Raw genomic sequence first — 21,766 nt, forward strand, 5'->3', positions numbered from 1 at the left:
ACATGTTTGTTGTCCTACAATTACTTTTTTCAGTCAATCAAACCACATTGTTCATGTGTTACCTCTAATTATTGGTCACTGATAGAGAGCCAGAATGGTGTGTATTATATGTGGAAAATATGCAGATGAAACCAAAATTCAAGCCTAGTTGACATTATGAAATGTAGTGGATAACCTTGGACAAGTCATAGGCCTTTTATGCAGGGACGTTTCCCCACGATCACCCCTGCCGACTGCTCTGGGGTTTCTTTTTGATTATGCATGCCTTTCCCAACTGTCACTCTCCTTGCGCGGTTTGCCTGTGTTTCTTAGATGCTGTTTTAGCCAGCATCTGGAAAATGCAAGCAAAATGCACGGGAAGAATGAGGCAACCTCTGACGGTCGGGAAAGGCATGCATAATCAAAAGGAAGCCTTGAAGCTTCCCTGGTGGGTGTGACCATAGGGAAACATCCTTGCATAAAAGACCCTAATCTTTCCATTTAGTGTAACTTCCTTGTCAGCAGCACACATAAAAATGGGAAGATGAGGTTGGCACCAATATGCCACCAAACTCTTTGGAGAAATGGAGTAATTTAGTAAAATACTTAAACAAATTAATTCATAATTGGAATTCTAGTGAGGTATTTTGTTGCAGCAAAAACAAAGAAAAATAGCTTTACTTATGTAGAAGCGTTTGTAGGCTAGAATCCACTTTGTCAGGAACATGAAGTGCCACTTGACTCTCTCTTTCTCTTTGTTGTTGTTGTTGTTAAAATAAGAATGTGATGGCCAATTTATATTAAAAAAAAACCCTCAAAAATTTACAAGTAAGATGCATACAATTCATCTTTGAATTTTTTTTAGACTAATAGAAAACATTTTGCCTTTCTTTCAAAATTCTCAGGGGTTTTTTTACCCAAGCAAACTTGCTTCCTAGCTTTCTTAAGGTGGCATCTTAAGGATGTGTGAAAAAACTTTAATTATAAGGAAAAATCTTAAGGCATATCAAGAACAGAGGGACTTTTTTATGGAAAGCTCAGTAAAAACAGAAAACATGTAAAAGGTGTGAGGACATGTCTAAATGAACTGTCAGTAGTCACCATCAGTTTATTGAAAGAATAGTTAATAATCATCAGCAGCTTATTGAAAGAAAGGGTAACATAGATCAGTTACTTAATAGTTTTCAATAATTTTAAATAAAACAAATTGAACCAATTTTGTTGTCTTGTGTCATAATTTGGGGAGGGTGCTGGGGCAAATGGCTTTAGCATTTTTTGGTGTCATGTGAAACACCCAGAGGAGGTGGTCATGGCATCAGAATTGAGGGAGGAGAGACAAAGACAAAACAAAATAGAAGTTTGATGGCACCACCACTGAACTGTACAAATGCCTACTCCATCACAGATGCTCTAGAATCTAAAGGTTGTGGGGATCAACCCGCAAATCCAATGTTTCTTTTTGAATTTTCCTTGGAAGTTGCTTGGTTATTTGTTCATCATTCCTTTTCTTTCACTTAAACCACACATTTTGGACAAGTCTTGGATAAGCCTTCACTGTAGTAGGATCACTGATAACAGGCAGTGGCTAATCCCAGTGGGCACATAATAAATAATTTCCCATACTGAAAATCTGTGCCACCTGGCCAAATGGTATGGGGAGTTTGTCATATTCCTTGGAAGTACAGGAATTTCTAAAAAAAAAAAAGAGAGAGAGAGAGAGTCCTCTCTTGACTAGGGTTGCCAACCTCCAGGTGGCACCTGGAGATCTCCTGCTATTAATTTCCAGATGGTTAAGTTCAGTTTCCCTGGAAAAAATGGCTGCTTTGGAGGCTGAACTCTATGGCATTATACTCTGCTGAGGTTGCTTCTCTCACAAATCCCACCCTACCCAGGATCCACTCCCAAAATCTTGAATGAATGAATGAATGAATTTATTTGCAGTAAAAACCCAATATATACATATTATATGTAATAACCAACACACAGCATAATATCATCTCCCAAAATCTTATGTTCTTATGGAGGTACCCAGGTTGTTTCTTTGCTGCTCCACTGATTGAACTATTAAATACACACTATCTAAAGGTACTGGTCAAGTAATGTTAATACTGTGACTTCTGTATGAGACAGGCCATTCATGCAACAAAATCATATCATATCTCTATCTAGATTGTAACCATTTAAACTGCAGGTGATGGACTGTGTATTCCAATGGAAAAAATATGAAAAAGCCCCATATACCAAACAACAAAAGATCTTGTTTTAGTTTGGAACATTACCCAACATGCTAAATTTTCCATGAGTTCCCCCTCACTGGCAGTCTTTAAGCAGAGGCTGGACAAACACTTGTCAGGGATGCTCTAGACTGATCCTGCATTGAGCAGGGGGTTGGACTAGATGACATGAATGGCCTCTTTCAACTCTATGATCAGTTATCAAGATATATCAGTTTATAGCCATCATTTACACAGATAGCTTTAAAAATGTTATATTACACATGGTAGAAACAGAGGAGGAAAGGAGGCATGGTATAGTCTGATTTCATCAGATGTCGAAAGCTAAGCAGGGTTGGTACTTGGAGGGGAGACCACCAAAAAGGGTGCTGCAGAGAAAGGCAATGGCAAACTATCTCTACTTCTCACTTGCCCTGAAAGCCGCTTACTGGGGTTGCCATAAGTCGGCTGTGACTTGATGATACACTCACAAACAGTAGAAATTACATTTCAATCTGAATACATCAATAGTCATAATGATATCCATGAGTTATTCATATTAGCATTAATTGGGTTCTCTTCATTGGAAAGTACATCAGATTATCAAGTGAAATCCAAAAAGATTCTTTGACATTTTCTGCATAGCTGCTTGGATTTCTTTGTTTCTCAGACTATAAATAACGGGATTCAAGAGCGGTGGCAAAATGGTATACAATACAGCAGCCAGAGGGTCCACTAGCGGTGAAGATAAAGATTTTGGTCTCAAGTAAGAAAATACACCAGTAGAAAGAAACAAGCAGAACACAGCCAAATGTGGAATGCAAGTGGAAAAGGCTTTGGCCCTGGCCTGGGCTGATTGCATTTTAAACACTGCTGAGAAGATGAGCCCGTAAGAAGCTAAGATATAAAAAAAGCAAAATGAGCAAACAACCACTGTTTCAATGAGAAGAACCATGACACTGGCTGTTGCGTCAGTGCAAGATAGCATTAGTAACTGGGGGATATCACAGAAATATTGTTTAACCTTAGAGGTGCAAAAATGCAACCTGAATGTGTTTGCAGTGTGCATAGCAGCATTGATTAGGCTGCTAATCCAAGAAGCTGCTGCCATTTGGATGCAGGCATTCCAGTTCATGACCGCTGCATACTGTAGAGGATGACAAATTGCTACATAGCGATCGTAAGCCATGACAGTAAGAAAAGTCAACTCAGCACCAGCACATGTGACAACTAAAAACAATTGGATGCTGCATCCAGAGAAAGAAATCAGTTTGCTGTTTGTCATGGAAATTTCCATGGATTTGGGGACAGTGGCAGAGATATAGCACGCATCTGATAAGGAGAGGTTGGCTAGGAAGAAATACATGGGACTATGAAGGGATTCGTTCTGGACTACAGTCAGGATCAGAAGGAAGTTTCCCACCAAGGCTGCCAAATAAATGGACAGAAACACCACAAAATGTAAAATCTGCAGCTCTAGGACATTAGTATATCCCAAAAGAAAGAATTCTTTCACAGTTGTTTGATTTCCCATTTCTTCATTGAAACGAACCTGTGTAGAAAGAAAAGGAAATGTGTCATTGAGAAATAAAAGAAAACCATCTACTGTCGGTAGGGACATGATGGTTGGGCTTTGAAGTAACAGTCAGGATGCAGATCACATATGAAGTCTCCAGAAACAATTTTTCACTTTCACATCTGAAGCATGTCGTCCCCCCCCAATCTGGACCATTAAACCGAGAGATTAAAATGACCAAATGGCATCACCATTGGCTATTACAGGATTTCGACCAAAAAAATACTTTTGAGTCTGTTCCTCAAAATTAGGCATGGGTATTTCCTTGAAATTATGCATAGTTATGCACAAATATCTCTCTGTTTAATAATGAGGTTTCAAAATGAGGGAAATATGTCATTTTTACTGAGGAGATTTAAAACCAACTACGGATCTCATTCCAATTTTTAATGCATAATGGTTCTGCCCCCCCACACACACACACATGGTGGGGCAGAATTATTACAGTTGATCAATATTCTCAACTTTGCCACATTGCTGTAGGATGTCCCTCAGAAAACGGACCAAATGCACATAAGAAGCACCTTATTGGGCCATATCAACGCTGTCAAGTATCATGCTCCCAGCACAAACCTGATAGGTGCTCAGAAACAGAGCAGGAAAGATTCTCTTTCCCTGCTATTTGAACTTCTGGTATATTGTAGTTACCTATTATGGTCAACAGCAATTGATTATGTCTAATCTGTTCATGAAGAAATCTACTACCACCAGATTTAATGGTTGGGAATTCCATTGCTCGCCGGCAGTGCCATCACCTCAGTTTCAGTGCTCAAAAGCTGAGGGGGTGGTTGGGAAGGGTGGCTCAGGTGACGGCACTGGAGGCAGGCAGCTGGGTGAGAAGAAGCCTCCTTGACCACCTGGTGACACACTAGCAAAGTGACTGCAATCCCCATGCATCCTCTCAGATTCCTTTTTAAAACCAACTGCAGGCAACTGCGCAACTTTGCACAAGGGAACAGAGAAAGGCCAGAAGCTTTTCTTTCCAGTGTTCCCAAATAACTACAAATCATATATTGCAGGGGTTTTTTTTAAAAAAAAATAAAGTGCTACTGTGAACAAACAACAACACTATTTGCAACATTTTGTTCTGGGGTCCCACTTATCTAGTCTAGTACCCTCTTCCAAGTAGAGACCAGACAGGGGTCCATGAAAGATTCTCCTTATTAGTTGGCCCTAGCCTCTAGTAATCCAATGTATACTGTGCACTTAGCTTACATGGCTAATAACTGCCAACAAAACTTTTCTCCACAAATCTAGAAAGGACAATTAAGAAATAATAGTCTAATGGCCACAACTACACTTCTGGGGTGTAAATTCCATGAAATATGTTTGACGCTATAATGTTTGGTCTGAATCTGACATGGGTCTATTTCATTGTGTGAAACGAATTCAAGGTATTTAGCTGTTCTTGCAAGTCAAATTGCTAAGTCTGGTTTATTACTGTTGTTGTTGTCATGATGATGATGATGATGATGATGATTAGCCACCTTTTCCTGGCTGAGGCCAAGCTCAGAGGGGCTAACATCATACTCAAAACCATTTAGGTACCTTTTTTCTTCCATTTTCAGATAAAGTGTGTATTAACACACAACTGGATCCCAATTTTCAGTAACCGTTATTTAAAGGACTTCAGATATCTGGTTCATCACTTGGAAGCTTTCTGATTCAACAGTTGCTCTGTGTCGATTGTTATTTTGTTCCTTCTTACTGTCCTTCCACTTATCCATCACCAAAGCTTTGCTATGCCATGCTAAATAACACATTCAACCACCAGGAGTTATACTTCAGAAGAAAAACATTGTATGCTTACTCACGTCTTTCCCTCTGTCCTGGTGAGCTGTTCCTGGCCGGAAGAAGAAATGGAGACGTGGAGGAGATTCACTTATTTTTGTTCTTATTAATAGATTAACATCTCCTCCCCCAAAGTCTTTGTGACTTAACAGCAGAAACTAATGCTAATTACAAAACTTTTCCTTCACACCCCTCGCAGAAGTTTAATGAAACTATGGAAGAAATAATTAGGACAACTGCCATTGTTGCCTAGTGAAGGATTGCTGCATTCTTGGCTTTGGATCCAGCCAGCTATTTCATTGGGGAAATATTGGGTTCTTCAGGAAGAGATGCTATTCCTTTAATCCTACTTTGACACTCTAGCTGTTTCACCTACACCTTATTACATTATTACTAGGGTTGCCAATCTCTATGTACTAGCTGGAGATCGTCTGCCATTACAACTGATCTCCAGCCGATAGAGATCAGTTCACCTGGAGAAAATGGCCTCTTTGGCTATTGGACTCTATGGCATTGAAGTCACTCTCCTCCCCAAACCCTGCCCTCCTCAGGCTCTGAAAAAACCCAAAAAACCCCGCTGTGGTAAAGAGGGATCTGGCAACCCTAATTATTACATTGACTTCAATAAACTTAGAAGAGTGTAACCATGCTTATCACTGCCATGATAATGAGCTATCCCATGCCCTGAATCCCATCACATCTTCCAGAGGAAAAAAATACATCTCTACAAACCCTAGCTGCTAAACATAAACGATGCCAAACCATACCAAAAAACAATCAAATTTTAACAGGACATCAGTTTATTTCTAGTATGCTTCAGATCAGACAAGAACGTTGCTAGTACTTTTGTAGGGCTCTTCCACCATTTCTGTCTTTAGGTGAAGAGCTATATGTTTGAATTTCCCTATGCTTTTTATTTTTTTAAAGGTCCTTGCCATATATTGAACAGTATGTCAAGATGAAGGCAAAGCTGGGGCTGCTTCCTTGATATATCCCCCCCGGGGGAGGAGGACTATTATCTGGAGAACCAACCACTGAAATGACACATCCCAGCATTAGAAGGATTTTAACTCTGTGTTCTAACATTTCTGCTCTCAGAACTCGAGACAGTCTAAAGGAGAACAATTAGGCTTTGCTATTCATTGGAGCTCAGAACTCACGGCATCAATACGTTCCACTGCATCAGACAACATCGGCTCATGCTCTAATAAGTTTGCTGATCCTGATGGTGTCACACAAGTCTTTTCTTTGGTTATCGCTGCCAAGGGCTAACACTGCAGCATCTGCTCTTGGGACAAAATGAGTGCCAGATAGAGAGTCTTCCCCCATCTCTCTCAGAGAGCCCCGTGGCGCAGAGTGTTAAGCTGCAATACTGCAGTCAAAAGCTCTGCTCACGACCTGAGTTCGATCCCGATGGAAGTTGGTCTCAGTTAGCCGGCTCAAGGTTGACTCAGCCAAAGGTTGGTTGACTTCCAAAGTTGGTCAAATGAGTACCCAGCTTGCTGGGGGTAAAGGGGGTAAAGATGACTGGGGAAGGCACTGGCAAACCACCCCGCAAACAAAGTCTGCCTTGGAAATGTCAGGATGTGACGTCACCCCATGGGTCAGGAATGACCCGGTGCTTGCACAGGGGACCTTTACCTTTACCTTTAGTTTATCCAACCTCCTCCTTATTATCTTCATTGGACTCTATAGATAATTGGGATGCAACATGATAGAAATGGCTTACTGTATCTCCCCATGACTCCCTTTTGGAGCTTGCAAAGTCGCAGGGGCTGGACAGTGGGAATTCACAACCCCATGTGTTGGACCTTGTTACTGTTTCCCTGTTCAATAAAGTCTAGAGTGTTCAAAAGCCGTGTCCCTGTCTGGTGTTGGCCGGTTGAGGCAATCCCTGCCCCTTCTGCTCCACCCCCTCATCCCCAACTCCTCCTCCTCCCCACTCTGGATTCCCACTGAGACTTCCCAGAAAGATTTCCTCTTCACACGTCTGAGGGGCTGGGGTTAGGTTTATGGGAGGCTCATGCTAGGATGCATTTTGTTAGTCTCCATGGTGCCATTGGACTCCTCTTGGATTCAGCTAGAACTGACCGATGTGGCCACCCCTCCACAATCACCACCCCCTTCCCACTCACACACTCTGCTAGCATTTATGTGAAATTACATGATGATTGGGCAAGGAGGATGTTCCAAGGGGGACTTGTGTGTCCTTGTAAGGGGGGGGGGGTCTATGACAACAGAGGTCTGCCGTGTTCCAGTAGAATAACTGAAACTGTCTAGGTTAGGTCAGCAAACTCAAACTTTAAAGCTTAAAATGTTTATTAATATTAAAGTTTTAAAAAGAGATTAAAATAAAAGATACTTAGTCAATAGGCAAGTGGCAATATAAAACAAGAAATCTAGCTGGCTACATAATAGTTACTAAGATGTTACATGATAAGCTGGATCTTAAAAGCTAAAAAAAGACTTTGTTACAAGCGACATGTTGAAATCAAAGTGTTGAGGAAGCAGATATCTACTGTAAAGCATAGCCAAACTTATGGAAAAATTAGCCCAGGTCAGATGACTCTCAATTCCCAATCAAGGTGGACTATTGGGAGAAGTCTATGGATGGTGTAAACCAGTCTAAGCTAGAATTATGTGTTCAGAGGAAAAGAGTGCTGGTTCAACTAACTAGGATGGTATGAGCTAGTGACTGTGATAACTCAGCCAGTTGGCATAACAAGCTACAGGTGTTGTTTGTGAATGAATGATTTTATTAATACGGCAATAGCCAGATAAGCTGCAAACCTTGTCAGAGGTGTTGTTTGTGAGAACACAATGAGCTAGGCCTGTGGAAAATTACTGAGTGCTGAATCTTAGACACACAAAATGGAGAGCAGTAAGGTAACAAAGAACAAAATGGATCTTCTGTCTTGACAGTGTCCCTGGGATGAAAGGAGGCTGGTGGCAGCAATGGTCCCTTGTGTAAGGTGCAGACAAGTATTGAAATAACATGTCAGCCAAAATGTACTCCTGGCCAACTCATCAACTGGGCTATCCCGTTCCCCTTTTGAAGTTTTCAGCCCAGCCTCTTTCCATGTGGGGATCAAACCAGGGGCCTTGGCCATGCTGATCCAGTGCCTTTCCATGCCTACCTTACAATGTTCCATGCCTGATCCCATATGGCTGGTGGTGACATTAGAGCTTCAATGGAATGCCTAATACCCAATGGCATTCCTCCTTTGCAGGTGCCTGGTTGGGCCAGTGGTTAGGGCACTTGTCTAGGGGGGGGTGGCTGTGGGTTCAAGCCCTTATATTTTGCTAGCAACTACACCGTGACTTGAACACTTGTCTGTGCACTTCACAGGGAGGGGCATGTCACTGAGGAACTGTGGTCCCATTGGTGGCCTGCATCTGTTTGGGCAGCTCGGAGGAATTTCATTGGCCACTGCTCCATGATATTCCTAGGGTTGCTAGGGTCTCTGACATGTTCACTATGGCTCTCTGCCTGGAGAAGGGGACCATGTTTTTTTTTCTCCTCACCCCACTGAATGTCCATAGGGAATCAACCATGGATATTGCTATTATGCTGACAGTCATCCACTACTGCTGTGCCAGCCCTCAAGATTGGACTACCCAAAACATAAAATAGTTTGAAAAGAAATATTATTCAAATACACACAATCTAAAAGTATGGATTAGTGCAAGGGATGAACTGTGTTTTCAAAAGGAGTCCTATACATCAAACACCACATCTACTTTAGTTCAGAACAATATTACCCTGCATGCTAATGTACAGGAGATCTATCACCAGTCATATAGATATATCAATTTATAGCCATCATTTACATATTATACATGGTAGAAATAACCTAGCAATTATACATGTATAATATAATTATACAGTTATACATGGTAGAAATAACCTAGCAATGAGGATACATCTGTAGCCATAATAGTACAACTCAGCTATTCACATTAATATCAGTTAGGCTTACTTCATTGGGAAGTTTATCAAATCATCAAGCCAGCTCTGACAAGCTTCTTGGACATTTTCTGCATGGCCACTTGGATGTCTTTGTTTCTCAGACTATAAATAATGGGATTCAGGAGTGGTGGCAAAATGGTGCACAATACAGCAGCCATCAGGTCCATTGATACAGAAGACATCGATTTTGGTCTCATGTAAGCAAACATAGCAGTAGAGAGAAACAAGCAGAACACAGTCAAGTGGGGAATGCAGGTGGAAAAAAACCACTTATTGCCTTTCTTTTGGCCTCTGGGTAGCGTGCCGCCACCTTGGGGTAAAATGTGCCCCCCTGTCTGTCTTAGTGTTACCTAGGGTTGCCAGCATCCAAGTAGTAGCTTGACATCTCCTGCTATTACAATTGATCTCCAGCCGATAGAGATCAGTTCACCTGGAGAAAATGTCCGCTTTGGCATTTTGACTTTATGGCATTGAAGTCCCTCCCCTCTCCAAACCCCACCGTCCTCAGGCTCCACCCCCAAAATCTCCAAGTATTTCTCAACCTGGAGTTAGCAACCGTACTTATGGGGTTTTCAAGAGACTAAGAGAGGTGGTTTGCCAGTGCTTTCCTCTGTGTAGCAACCCTGGTATTCCTTGATGATCTCCCATACAAATACTAACCAGGGCTGACCCTGCTTAGCTTTCACGATTTGACAAGATCAAGCTATACCATGCTGCCTTCCTTTCCAGCCTCTGTTCTAGACTCCTATAAAGTCACAACATGTGGGAATCAGAGTACAGTACATTTGTCAGCCTTGGTTGGTCACATATTCTGCAACTCAAGATTACATTAATGGTTGTCGAATTTTCTTGTCCATTGCCCTTATGACAAACAGAAAAAAGGAACTTCTGTTCTTCACTTTGTTTCTTCCCAAGTCCAATGTACCCAAATGACTACATAATGAGGTTACTGTCATAGGATGCAAAAAGGTCCATGAAAACTGCAACCGGAATAAAATTGTTATTACTCTTTTGTATGTCATGCTTAATTTTGCTTTAGTTAACATGGCTATTCCCCTGGATTAAAAAACAACAACAACCACCAGTTATTAGAGATTATGATGAAAGTGACTGAAAATAAAACAGAAAGCATCATCTTTATAAACATCTATGAATAATCTTCCCCTCCTCCAGCATGTATTACAGATGGCTAGATAGCCATCTGTCAGCAATGCTGATTCTATGACCTTAGGCAGTTCATGAGAAGGAGGGCATCTTGGCCGTCTTCTGGGCATGGAGTAGGGGTCAATGGGGTGTGGGGGGGGGAGGTAGTTGTCAAATTCCTGCATTGTGCAGGGGGTTGGACTAAATGATCCTGGAGGTCCCAACTCTATGATTCTATGAAGTAAAAACTTCACATACACTAGGGAAATGGAGATTCAGTACCTCATGGATTCTCACAAAGACAGCCTAATTGATGTAAGACGTTTTAACCAAATATGGAGCAGAGTGCATTCATCTGAACAGGTATCCAAAGGGGATTTGCTCCCTTAGCTGCAGAAAGACTTTAAATAATGCTTGCCTCAAACCTTCAGCTGTAGTTTATTTGCCATATCCATGTTCCATTGCTAATCAATCTATGAAAGAGAGGTTGTCTGAGCACACTGAAGCATCCAGCATAACAGGCTTAAAGGTATTCTGTGGATTTATGTACACAGTTTGTAATTGTTGACAGTCACAGTGAGTATTCATGATCGGATGAGAGAAGAAATGTTGACAGTTCTGCCTGTGTTGAGTATATATTGAAAAGATAAAATATGCTATAGTCCTCTCTTCTGAAGACATACTAATTTATTTAATTACCAAAATGCCTCTAAAGGGGTAAATCGTGGGGAGGGATATGGCATTGCCAGTTGTTAATGGAATGATTGTTGAAAGAATGTACATTCATGCTCCCTGATGTCTCTGTTATAGTGTGTTCAGCTCTCTCAAATGTAATCCTATGTCTGCACTCTAAATTAATTTGAATCTCCTTCTGAATGTGAATATGCTCACTTGCTAGAAGTGCATTTAATGAAACCACAATCACAGTTCTACATCTGAATTTGTGACCACGAAAAAAAGCAAATCTTTCACATTGTCTGTGTTTCTCCATAGATGCAACCCATTGCAAGTGGACAATGGAGAAACCAAACTGTTGTCACCGTATTCATCCTCCTGGGATTTGGGGAACTCCCACAACTTCACATTCTTTTTTTCCTAGTGTTTCTGGCCATCTACCTCATGACCATGACTGGAAACATCCTCATTGTTCTGCTTGTGGTGGCTGATCATCACCTTCATACTCCCATGTACTTCTTCTTGGGAAACTTGTCGTGTCTGGAGATATGTTACACGTCTACTGTTATCCCTCGGATTTGGGGCAGCTTTCTGACTGGAGACAAAACCATTTCCATTATTGGATGTCTGGCTCAGTTGTATAGCTTTGGCATCTTGGCAGCTACTGAATGTTATCTGTTAGCTGTGATGTCTTATGATCGATATATAGCAGTATGCAAACCACTTCATTATTCAGTTTTTATGAATACCAGGATTTCTATCCAGCTAGCTACATATTCCTGGGGGAGTGGCTTCCTGGGCAGCACTGTAGTCATTGCATTAACATCTAATTTGTCTTTTTGCAAATCCAATGAAATCGATCATTTCTTTTGCGATTTCCCACCCCTGATCAAGCTTGCTTGCAGTGATACAAGTCTTGCAGAAATAGCACTATCTGTGGTTTGTAGCATTATATCGGTATTCCCCACTGCCTTAACTCTGACCTCTTACATTTGTATCATCAATGCCATCCTGAGAATTCCAACAAATACAGGGAAGCAAAAGGCCTTTTCCACCTGTTCCTCTCACCTAATAGTTGTTACTATATTTTATGGAAGTCTCCTTGCTGTATACTTGGTTCCTTCTTCCAAGAACTTGAACAAAATCATCTCGGTCTTCTATACTCTTCTGACACCGTTATTTAACCCACTCATCTACACCCTAAGAAATAAAGAAGTGAACAGGGCCTTGAGAAAATATCTCAATAAATTAATCTCTTTCACTTGACTACCAGTGGGGGAAAGTATTCATATGATGAACTTCCCTTTCATCTCAACAGAGAAAGCATATAGTGTCCATATCTCTAATTATAAAAGGAGTGGGCAGTGACAGTTGCTGAGACTTTAAAAGCAAGAAAGAAAAGTTAGTTTCTCATTGACTGTATTTGTATTTTAAATATCACACTGTAGGTAATCATTTTAATCCAAAAATTCTGCTTCGAATATTGTGATAATACTTCATCCTAATATTACATGTATCTGTTTTGGAGTAAGAACTGTACTTATTTTATATAAGATTTATCAATCTATGCTGGATAGTATTCTACACTTTCTTGTTCCATAAATGCAATTTACTTTTATATAGTTAAAAAGCAGAACATTAGTTTTTTCCCCAGTGCCCATGACTATTTGTTAGTATGTATATTAAAGAGGCTATCGTATTTTGGTCACATTATGAGAAGACAAGAGTCACTAGAAAAGACAGTCATGCTAGAAAATGTTGAGGGCAGCAGGAAAAGAGGAAGACCCAACAAGATATGGATTGACTCAATAAAGGAAGCCACAGTCCTCAATTTTCAAGATCTGAGCAAGGCTGTCAAAGATAGGACATTTTGGAAGACACTGATACATAGGGTCGCCATGAGTCGTAGGCGATTCGATGGCACTTAACATACATATATTAAAGAAGAGAAAATATATTTTAAAAAGATTACCTTTGGGGGGGGGGGAAAGGAACCAGGAGTGTATCTCAAACAACCCCTAGACAATAGCTACAGAATGGATTACAGGATGGCTTCCAGTTTTGATGGGTCTTTGCTGAACTGAAAGAAGATTATTATCCTAGCATTTTAAGTCTTCTAACAGATGTGGAGTTCCTCTAGCAAGTACCTGCCAATATTTCATTTATGAAAATAGAGACCTGTTTGTAAGCTTTCAGTTCCCACATAAAAATCACTGCATGGCCCCTACATGTATGTGTAAAAGTGCTGTCAAGTCACAGCTGACTGATGATGACCCTGTAGGCTTTTCAAGGAAAGAGATGAACAGAGGTAGCTTGCCATCACCTGCCTCTGTGTAGCAACCCTGGACTTCCTTGGTGGTCCCCCAGCCAAATACTAACCAAGGCCAACCCTTCTTAGCTCTTGAGATCTGACAAGAATAGGCTAGCCTGGGCCATCCATACCCATCTACTATTGCACTTCTGAGACTTCCCCTCTTTTCCTATCATTCTGGATTCATGATTTGAACAGCAGTAGGCTGTCTCTCAACTTGATAGAAAAGGGAACTTGTTCTTGCTAACAATATAATAGGGAAAAACCCCACAAATATGTGGTTTTTCTATATGTGTTTTCAATGTGTTTTTGTTATCAGATAGTAAAATGTCATGATGTATTATCATCCAGTAGTCCTTTGTATATATAAATATTTGTGTGTGTGCATGCACGCCTTAGCGGCACTTAACACACACATACAGACGGCTCTTAACACACACAGATATTAATATTTTGTACCACAGCTGAGATGGGATAACAAGCAACAGCTGTTTCCTCCCTGGCCTACTTAAGTTATCAAATATGCTTGGCTGTTGTGCAAGCAACTTGTTGCCAATCTCCTTGTGTATTGGCCTTGTCTCCTTGCTATACTTTGGATTCCTGGTATTTTGATGTCTTGGGTTGACCCTGACTCTCACCTTGGACTGCCTTTGTCTGTGTTGATCTCTTGGACTCTACCTGAATTGTGTAATATCTTGGACGGCTTCAAGACTATGTTTTGAGCCTCTGGCCCTTGCCCTCTGCCTGCAGCATGACACATTCATCAACTTGGTTTGTTATGCTTTGTGCAAGGCCGGGAGAATGGTCTTTCTATGTGTATATTTAAACATGTTCTACTCTGATAAAAAACATAATTGAGGTTCTTTGAAACACTTCCCTGTTCCCTGAGGCACTTGCCTGTGTTGTATATGTTTTTTTCCCCCATACTTAAACCATAATGAGATCAACATGCTCAGTTTCGATCTGTGAACAGTTAATCGTGGATAATTTCATGGGACTTGAATAGTCCCTACTAAATAAACGTCTCAGGGGAGGCAAACAAAGACTCCACAATGAGATAAATAGATATAAGGTACACACTATCTTTGCATTATTGATATGTCTCCAAATTATTACTACGAAACGTATTAGAGTTATGGTGACATGAGCAACAATACAGCAGGTCATAAGATCATATTTGTTTTTGTTTTTTAACTTAGCATATTTACTTACTCCTTTGTGTACTGCTATTGTTATATGAGTAAGTACAAGAGAATAATTACTTCAAAACATTAAGAGTAGCTGCATGGATTTCCTACTGTAACAATGAAAAGAACTACTGGCAAATAGTTTATAGGACTTTCTTTGGCAATGTAATGAAGGAAAAGTCTAAAATTCACAATTAAACATAGACCCTCCATATTAAGAGGAAGGGTAACTTTGATGACCAGATATTATGGATAGGATCAGGAGATGGTCACATCAATGAGCACTTCCTCCTTGAGGCTTTCCTTTGGCTACTGAGCTAAGGGGCATGCAGAAAGAAATGAAGATGTCCACTTTAGCTCATGAAACTATTAGCTAACATGTCATCTTAATTTTTGTCATTTCCAAAACAAACGGTCAGGTCCTAAGGACACTTTCTGAGTTCAGTTCTGGGAAAGTTCAATTGATAAGACTTGAGCAAGATTCTGAGTAGACCTTCTGAGGATTATACTCAAAAGCTCTTGCTAAGCATTGCTGTATGTTAATTAATGGAAGTGGTGGTATCCATTGGACTATCATCTGGTTTCTGCAAGACAAAAAACATATGAAACAGCAACCATCATCACTGAGGAACTTCTGGATAAATTTAAGTTGGTGCTCAAACACGGCCCCCTGCAAATTAACCATGACTACCCCTCCAAAGGTATGTGGCTTTTGATTCTTTTCTTTTTAAATGTCATACCTAGCAGTGGTCCCCAGAACTGCATGTGTCCAAAAGTAGTTAATTTCAAAGGGAGTTACATAAATGTGGTAGGATTAGTAGAAATTATAATCTCGGTACTATAGGATTTGAGGAGGTGAATTAAATCCAGATCAGTAGCAAAAACCTGGAAGAAGGAGCTAGCAAAGCAGATGTTCATGCAACAGCCAGTTCCATGATTAATGTTACAGCCAGTTCCATTAAAGATACACTGATGTCTTTATAAAATACAGCCAATGAGGCTGCAATTTGAAGTGGAAGAAAGGGGCTTCTTAATCCTTAGCTGTGTCCTGATTTCCCTCTAAAAATTGTCTTCACCAAGTTGCTTATATCAGACCTGAGTAAAGATATGGATACCATTTTCTTTCCTCTCATGCAAGCCTTAAAAGCTGCTTGTTGCACATGATTTTCAGTAAGAAGGGGCAAAGTTAAAAGAAACAACTGTTCCCCATCTCCAATTTTTTTCCTACCCTTTCAAACTGAGCTCTTTGGGGGAAAGATGAGATAAACTTGGATAAGTGGTTCATCTGGTCCAGAAAGTTATTCTAGACCCATCTTTGGACAGATATATTTTGCATCATAGTGAGCAAACTCCTATGAAGGCTAGTCAGAAATGTATATAGAGAGATACACATCCAAATGTTTACTCCATTGAAAGCAAAGAATGGTATCCACATTTGAAAGCACATTTGAATCTGCATATGATTTGAAAATAGACAATCTGCCCACTCCTGACAGGCAGGGGGGGGGGAACGGGACCACGGCGGCTGTGATGGAGCAGCTGAGAAGCCTCCTTAGAGGCTTTCCAGCCACCATGGAGGAGGAAAAGCCTTGATTCCAAAATGAAGACAGGAAAAAAGGCTTCCCCCCCCCATAGAGGAAAGCGGGCCTGTGCCACCTAAAAAGGTGGCACAGGACTGCCGGCATCCCAGGAGGCATTCCTGGGACAAAAGGGGTTTGGAAGCTTTAGGCAGCTCCACCTTCGGAATGCCCTAGGAACATTTCCTGGGATGCTGGTGTCGAGATTTGCTCCGGGAGAACTCCAGTGGAAGGCCCCGCAGGCACCCAAGCCGTGTGCTGTGGCGTGGTGTCCCAGGGCTGGCAGGGATAAGTGGGCACTTGCCGCAGGGTCACGTTGGCTCCTAAACTGACTCAGACCCACCCCCTTCAGGAATGCGCAGTAAGACCATCCATAGAATGCCTGTGAATATCTGAGACCTGGGTGTGAACTTCCCACTTACAATACATCCGTGCATATATCTGCTTTTCGCACATAGAGTTGGTGATCTCAGACACACCAGCCATTAAATGTAATTATGTTTGGTTTCACAGATGCAGTTACTAGAAAATAAAGAACCAAGAAATGACACTAATGTAACTGAATTTATTCTGCTGGGATTTGGGAGTCACCAGGTCCTTCAGATTCTTCTTTTCCTGGTGTTCCTCCTTATCTACATTGTGACTTTGACTGGGAACATCCTCATTGTCCTGCTAGTTGCAACTGACAAACACCTTCACACCCCCATGTACTTCTTCCTTGGCAACCTCTCCTTCTTGGAGACTTGCAGCAGCACAAATATCTTGCCCAGAATGTTGTCTAGTTTCCTTACAGGAAAGAAGATCATTTCAGTCAGTGAGTGCTTTCTGCAACATTATTTCTTTGGTTTTTTTGGAGCTGCAGAATGCTGCCTCTTAGCTGCAATGTCCTATGATCGGTACTTAGCTATATGCAAACCGTTGCATTATGTCAACATGATGAATGACAAGTTGTGTCTCCAGCTGATAGCTGGCTCTTGGTTAAATGGTTTCCTGGCAAATACTCTGTCATTAACCTTTGTGCTGAAGCTAGTTTTTTGTGGACCCCACAAAATCGACCATTTCTTTTGTGATACCTTTCCAATCATAGAACTATCGTGTAGTGACACTCACATATTTAAACTGTATATGTATATATTATGCTCTATATTTACCTTCCCCCCACTTATATTGACCCTAACATCATATATTTTCATCATTGAAGCAATAATGAAAATCCCTTCCACTGAAGGGAAGCAAAAGGCATTTTCCACCTGTTCATCCCATCTCTTTGTGGTCACCCTTTTCTATGGCACACTGATGAGTGTCTATGTGGTTCCCAACACCAATAGAATGAAGGGCCTTCAAAAATTCTTCTCTGTTTTCTACACCATTTTGACCCCCATGCTCAACCCCATCATATATAGTCTGAGAAATAAAGAGGTGAAGAATGCCTTGAGTAGATTTTTATCATGTCTGTTGGTTCCACCTCAAAAGACGAATCATATATAGGAACCACTAAATGTGTGGTTTTCTCATACATGCTTCAAAAATGATTGTTTTTTTTTGTCTATTTTTAGACTATTTGTGTAGTTACTATTTGGTAATTACTACTGTTTGATAGATTAACTTTTAAGTTGCAATGTAATTGCAATTACCTTGACATTCTTTAATAAGGATTCCTGGAGATACACTTCTACTATTGACTGGAGATCAGTTGTAGTAGCAGGAGATCTCCAACAAGTACCTGGAGGTTGGCAACCCTATCTATAATTTATATTATATGTTTCTGTTTACACTGGGAATTTTGGGTATTGCCATTTGGGAATGCTGGGTTTTGCCATTAGGCAATAATTCTCTCTTCACTTGCAATTAAAAAAAACATAATGAATTCCATAGTGATTCGATTTTACAGAGAGCTTTATACCTTTCAACGTTATATAAAATTCAATGCAAGTATAAGTACTCAGTCTTTTGTAAAGACAGAGAACCCATCTTGCCGAGCACAGCTATTGAATTGTGTTGATCTTTGGAACACAGACAGAATTTTAATTCAGGTCTAAGAACCTTGCAAAGGTATGGTCTTCATGTTAAGATTTTAGACCTATCTATGTATGATTTATTGAGAGACAAAATACAGTGAAGTCTCATGACCATTTCTCGTTTCACACTATAACTGCTCTGTGGTCAACAAAGGTCTAGATGGAGTAGGGATGCTTGCTGGTATCCATCATATAATCAGCTCTGTACCCTGGTCATATGGATGCATGGTCCCTGCAGAAGACACAAATAAAAGAAATGATCAGTCATCAAAATTCAAAGCAAAGGATTGGATCCTTCCAGTTTTTCTGCCAAAAAAAGCAAGGGAATTTTTTTTTACCACTGAAAAGACTATGATATGGATCTTGGGGTGTAGACAAAAGCTATACAGGATGGGGACTGTAGTGAGGAGTGGAACTGATAAAACAGAGAAGCTGGTTGGATCCAGCATGAGGCTTATATTGTACTAAGGAGAAAGTTGTATAGAATGTGGGACTGTAATGTAGAAGCCTTGATTAATCAGGGGAATATTTTATGTGGGATTCTAGTAACCTTATGTACGCAAAACTATGGAGCCTTAAAATAATTGATTTCTAACTGTAGAAGGCAAATCACATTTTATGGTACCAATGAAATCATTGCTATATTTTAATGACAGAGATGAAATGGAGAAAGCAGCTTCTCTCTTTAAAATGTTCTGTAATCATTACAGTACCATAAAGTGGCTAAGAGAGCAATCTCTAAGCAAGTCTTCTCATTGTTATTTAGTGCTACTTACTCCCAGTGAAGTGATTTAAGATTGCAGCTTTGGAAATACAATTTCCAAATGTGATTTGTGCAAAGTATATGTTCATCAGTCTATTTGTTTTTTACACTAAATTTCCTGAATTCCCAAATCTATGTATAACTGGTGAAATTGCATCCATGTAATATAAAGAAAATGTAATATAAAATTGCAGGACTTGTTCCAGTGAAATACTCATGTAAGTGGTACCTACCCAGCCAGAAGCATCTGGCTGTCCATTGCAGATAACTGAATTTTGGACTTTTTTTTAACCTAATCCAGCAAGGCCTTTCAAGTGTTTTCCCCCTCTCATATCTTTTCCTTCCCCCTGAATTCAACAGTAACTATTCCCATCTGCATTATGTTAAAAAATAATTTAGCTTAGCTGTTTCTTTTCTTTCTTTTGCAAATGCCATTCCTGCTTTTGCTTTTTCATGGCAGAGAACAGTGAGGTTAGAGATTATTCAGATTCAGGTTTATTAATATACCATATGCCAATAATACATAGAATAATACATAGATTTACGATAAAAATGAGGTTAGAGATGAGAAGTGTGACCTTCCTCCAGCCATTTTCCCAGTGAAAGGCCACTCTGAAGTTGCTTTTAAACTACTGATGAAAACATACAGGTTCCCACATATATCTAACTGTATTCTATCTATATTCCCCCCAGTGGAAGTCAAAGGCAACTTGAAGTGCTGGGGCTGGGATGGCTTTTTTTTTTCCAGTGAGAAAATAGTAGGAGAGGAAAGGATAAAACTTCATCCCCCCCCCCCCCAAACCATGTCTTCTTTCAAAAAGCAACCCCAGCAACTGCATTTGCAAAAGGAACAGTTTATAAAGAACAAGTGAATAAACATATTGGGTGGGATCCAATCTTTGGTCATTCGAGAAAATGCTGAGGATCAAGAGCCCTTCATGTAAAAAATAAATGTATAGATCAGGGGCTGTAGTAAGGAGAATGATTGGGTGAGATTGAGCAAAAAAGATGGTTGAATCCTACTCATTGTGTAGTTTGACACTTAGAGATTAATGAGTGTGTGAGTTTTTATGCATATATGTGTATACACAGCCTGAATAGCATGTAAATATATGCACATCTATACTAAATGCTATTTAGATCATGTCTCATTCCTAAATGACTTCTTCCTCCCATCTTTTGTATTTTCCAGTTCTTTGAGCAGCAACCCATGGATATACACCAGAGAAATCAATCAGTAGTCAAAGAATTTATTCTCCTGGGGTTTGGGGACAGCAGTGATTTTCAGATCCTTCTCTTCTTTGTATTTCTGGTGATCTACATTGTCACCATGGCTGGGAACCTGCTGATCATTGTCTTAGTTGCAGCTGATTGGCATCTTCACACCCCCATGTATTTCCTCCTGGGAAATCTGTCTTGCTTAGATACTTGCTACGTCTCCACCATTTGGCCCCGGATGCTCGACAGTTTCCTGACTAGGAACCGATCCATGTGGGTGAATTCATGTTTTGTGCAATTATATTTCTTTGGGGGCTTGGCTACAGCAGAATGTTATCTCCTTGCAGCCATGTCTTATGATCGTTACCTAGCAATATGCAAACCATTGCATTATGCAACACTTATGGATGTCAGATTCTGCTTGCAGTTAGCGAGTGGTTCTTGGATCATTGGGTTCATGGTCAACTCAGTAACAACCTATTTTATGACTCACTTGGTATTCTGTGGGCCTAACATCATTGACCATTTCTTCTGTGATTTTTCACCACTACTTCAACTGTCCTGCAGCAGCACCCTCAACACCCAGCTGCTGATCTTTATTCTGTCAGCTCTGTTTGGATTGTTCCCTTTTCTTTTAACCCTCATTTCCTACAGCTGCATCATAGATACCATTTTAAAAATCCCATCCTCTGTTGGGAGGAAGAAGGCATTTTCTACCTGCTCATCGCATCTCACTGTGGTTACTCTCTTTTATGGAACTATAATAATTGTTTATGTGGTACCCAAAAACAACATGCTCAGAGAACTGAACAAGGTCTTCTCAGTCTTCTACACTCTCTTGACTCCCTTGGTAAACCCTTTTGTGTACAGTCTGAGAAATAAAGACATTAAACAAGCTTTGAAAAAAACTGTCCGACATTGTGTTGGTTCATCATAAGCATCACTTCCTTGTTTTCCTTTTGCTTCTCATGGGAACATTATTTTCAAAATGTCACAAATGCCATGTAATAACCAGTTGCTTTTATGTGGATGAAAGTCAATGGTTTGTAATGTCTTAATCTTAAAGCATTTTTTATTTGTACACCTCAATTCTAAATAGGAGCAAAGTTTCTAGGAAGCACGTTTAGGGCTGCAGCCACAGAGATTGGTATCATTATAAAACCCTACTTCAGGATTATGTTAGTTAACCAAAATGGAAACCAAAAACTGGATTAGATAAACTCTAGAAAGCTGGATTAGATAGACTTCTTACATTGTTAGTAGAGCAATGAGCATATGAACACATGAAGCTGCCTTTTACTGAACCAGACCACTGGTCCATCAAAGACAGTATTGTCTACTCAGG

The 21,766-nt window shown here is 40.3% G+C and overlaps 4 protein-coding genes across 4 annotated transcripts; 3 read left to right on the top strand and 1 right to left on the bottom strand.

Annotated features, from left to right (window-relative positions):
- Window positions 1–2,787: 2,787 nt before the first annotated feature.
- On the bottom strand, window positions 2,788–6,752 carry LOC130492999 (olfactory receptor 14I1-like). The gene is made up of 2 exons (XM_056866774.1): window positions 6,720–6,752; window positions 2,788–3,744 (listed from the first exon to the last, which is right to left on the bottom strand). The coding sequence occupies exons 1-2, from the start codon at window positions 6,750–6,752 to the stop codon at window positions 2,788–2,790; spliced, it is 990 nt and encodes a 329-aa protein (XP_056722752.1).
- Window positions 6,753–11,665: 4,913 nt separating this feature from the next.
- LOC130493000 (olfactory receptor 11A1-like) lies at window positions 11,666–12,613 on the top strand. The gene has a single exon (XM_056866775.1). The coding sequence runs from the start codon at window positions 11,666–11,668 to the stop codon at window positions 12,611–12,613; it is 948 nt and encodes a 315-aa protein (XP_056722753.1).
- Window positions 12,614–16,935: 4,322 nt separating this feature from the next.
- On the top strand, window positions 16,936–17,910 carry LOC130493001 (olfactory receptor 1009-like). The gene has a single exon (XM_056866776.1). It carries the CDS (start codon window positions 16,936–16,938, stop codon window positions 17,908–17,910), a length of 975 nt encoding a protein of 324 aa, XP_056722754.1.
- A 2,515-nt stretch (window positions 17,911–20,425) lies between these two features.
- On the top strand, window positions 20,426–21,358 carry LOC130493002 (olfactory receptor 6B1-like). Its single transcript, XM_056866777.1, has one exon. The coding sequence runs from the start codon at window positions 20,534–20,536 to the stop codon at window positions 21,356–21,358; it is 825 nt and encodes a 274-aa protein (XP_056722755.1). The 5' UTR covers window positions 20,426–20,533.
- The last annotated feature ends 408 nt before the right edge of the window (window positions 21,359–21,766 follow it).

The sequence above is a fragment of the Euleptes europaea genome, unplaced genomic scaffold (genome assembly GCF_029931775.1).
Source record: "Euleptes europaea isolate rEulEur1 unplaced genomic scaffold, rEulEur1.hap1 H_4, whole genome shotgun sequence".
Lineage (NCBI taxonomy): Eukaryota > Metazoa > Chordata > Lepidosauria > Squamata > Sphaerodactylidae > Euleptes > Euleptes europaea.

Coding starts and splice junctions, on each gene's coding strand:
- LOC130493001 (XM_056866776.1), top strand. CDS start 16,936: ATGCAGTTACTAGAAAATAAAGAACCAAGAAATGACACTAATGTAACT.
- LOC130492999 (XM_056866774.1), bottom strand. CDS start 6,752: ATGTTGTCTGATGCAGTGGAACGTATTGATGCC. Junction 3,745..6,719: donor CAGTGGAACGTATTGATGCC/GTGAGTTCTGAG, acceptor CTTTCTACACAG/GTTCGTTTCAATGAAGAAAT.
- LOC130493002 (XM_056866777.1), top strand. CDS start 20,534: ATGGCTGGGAACCTGCTGATCATTGTCTTAGTTGCAGCTGATTGGCAT.
- LOC130493000 (XM_056866775.1), top strand. CDS start 11,666: ATGCAACCCATTGCAAGTGGACAATGGAGAAACCAAACTGTTGTCACC.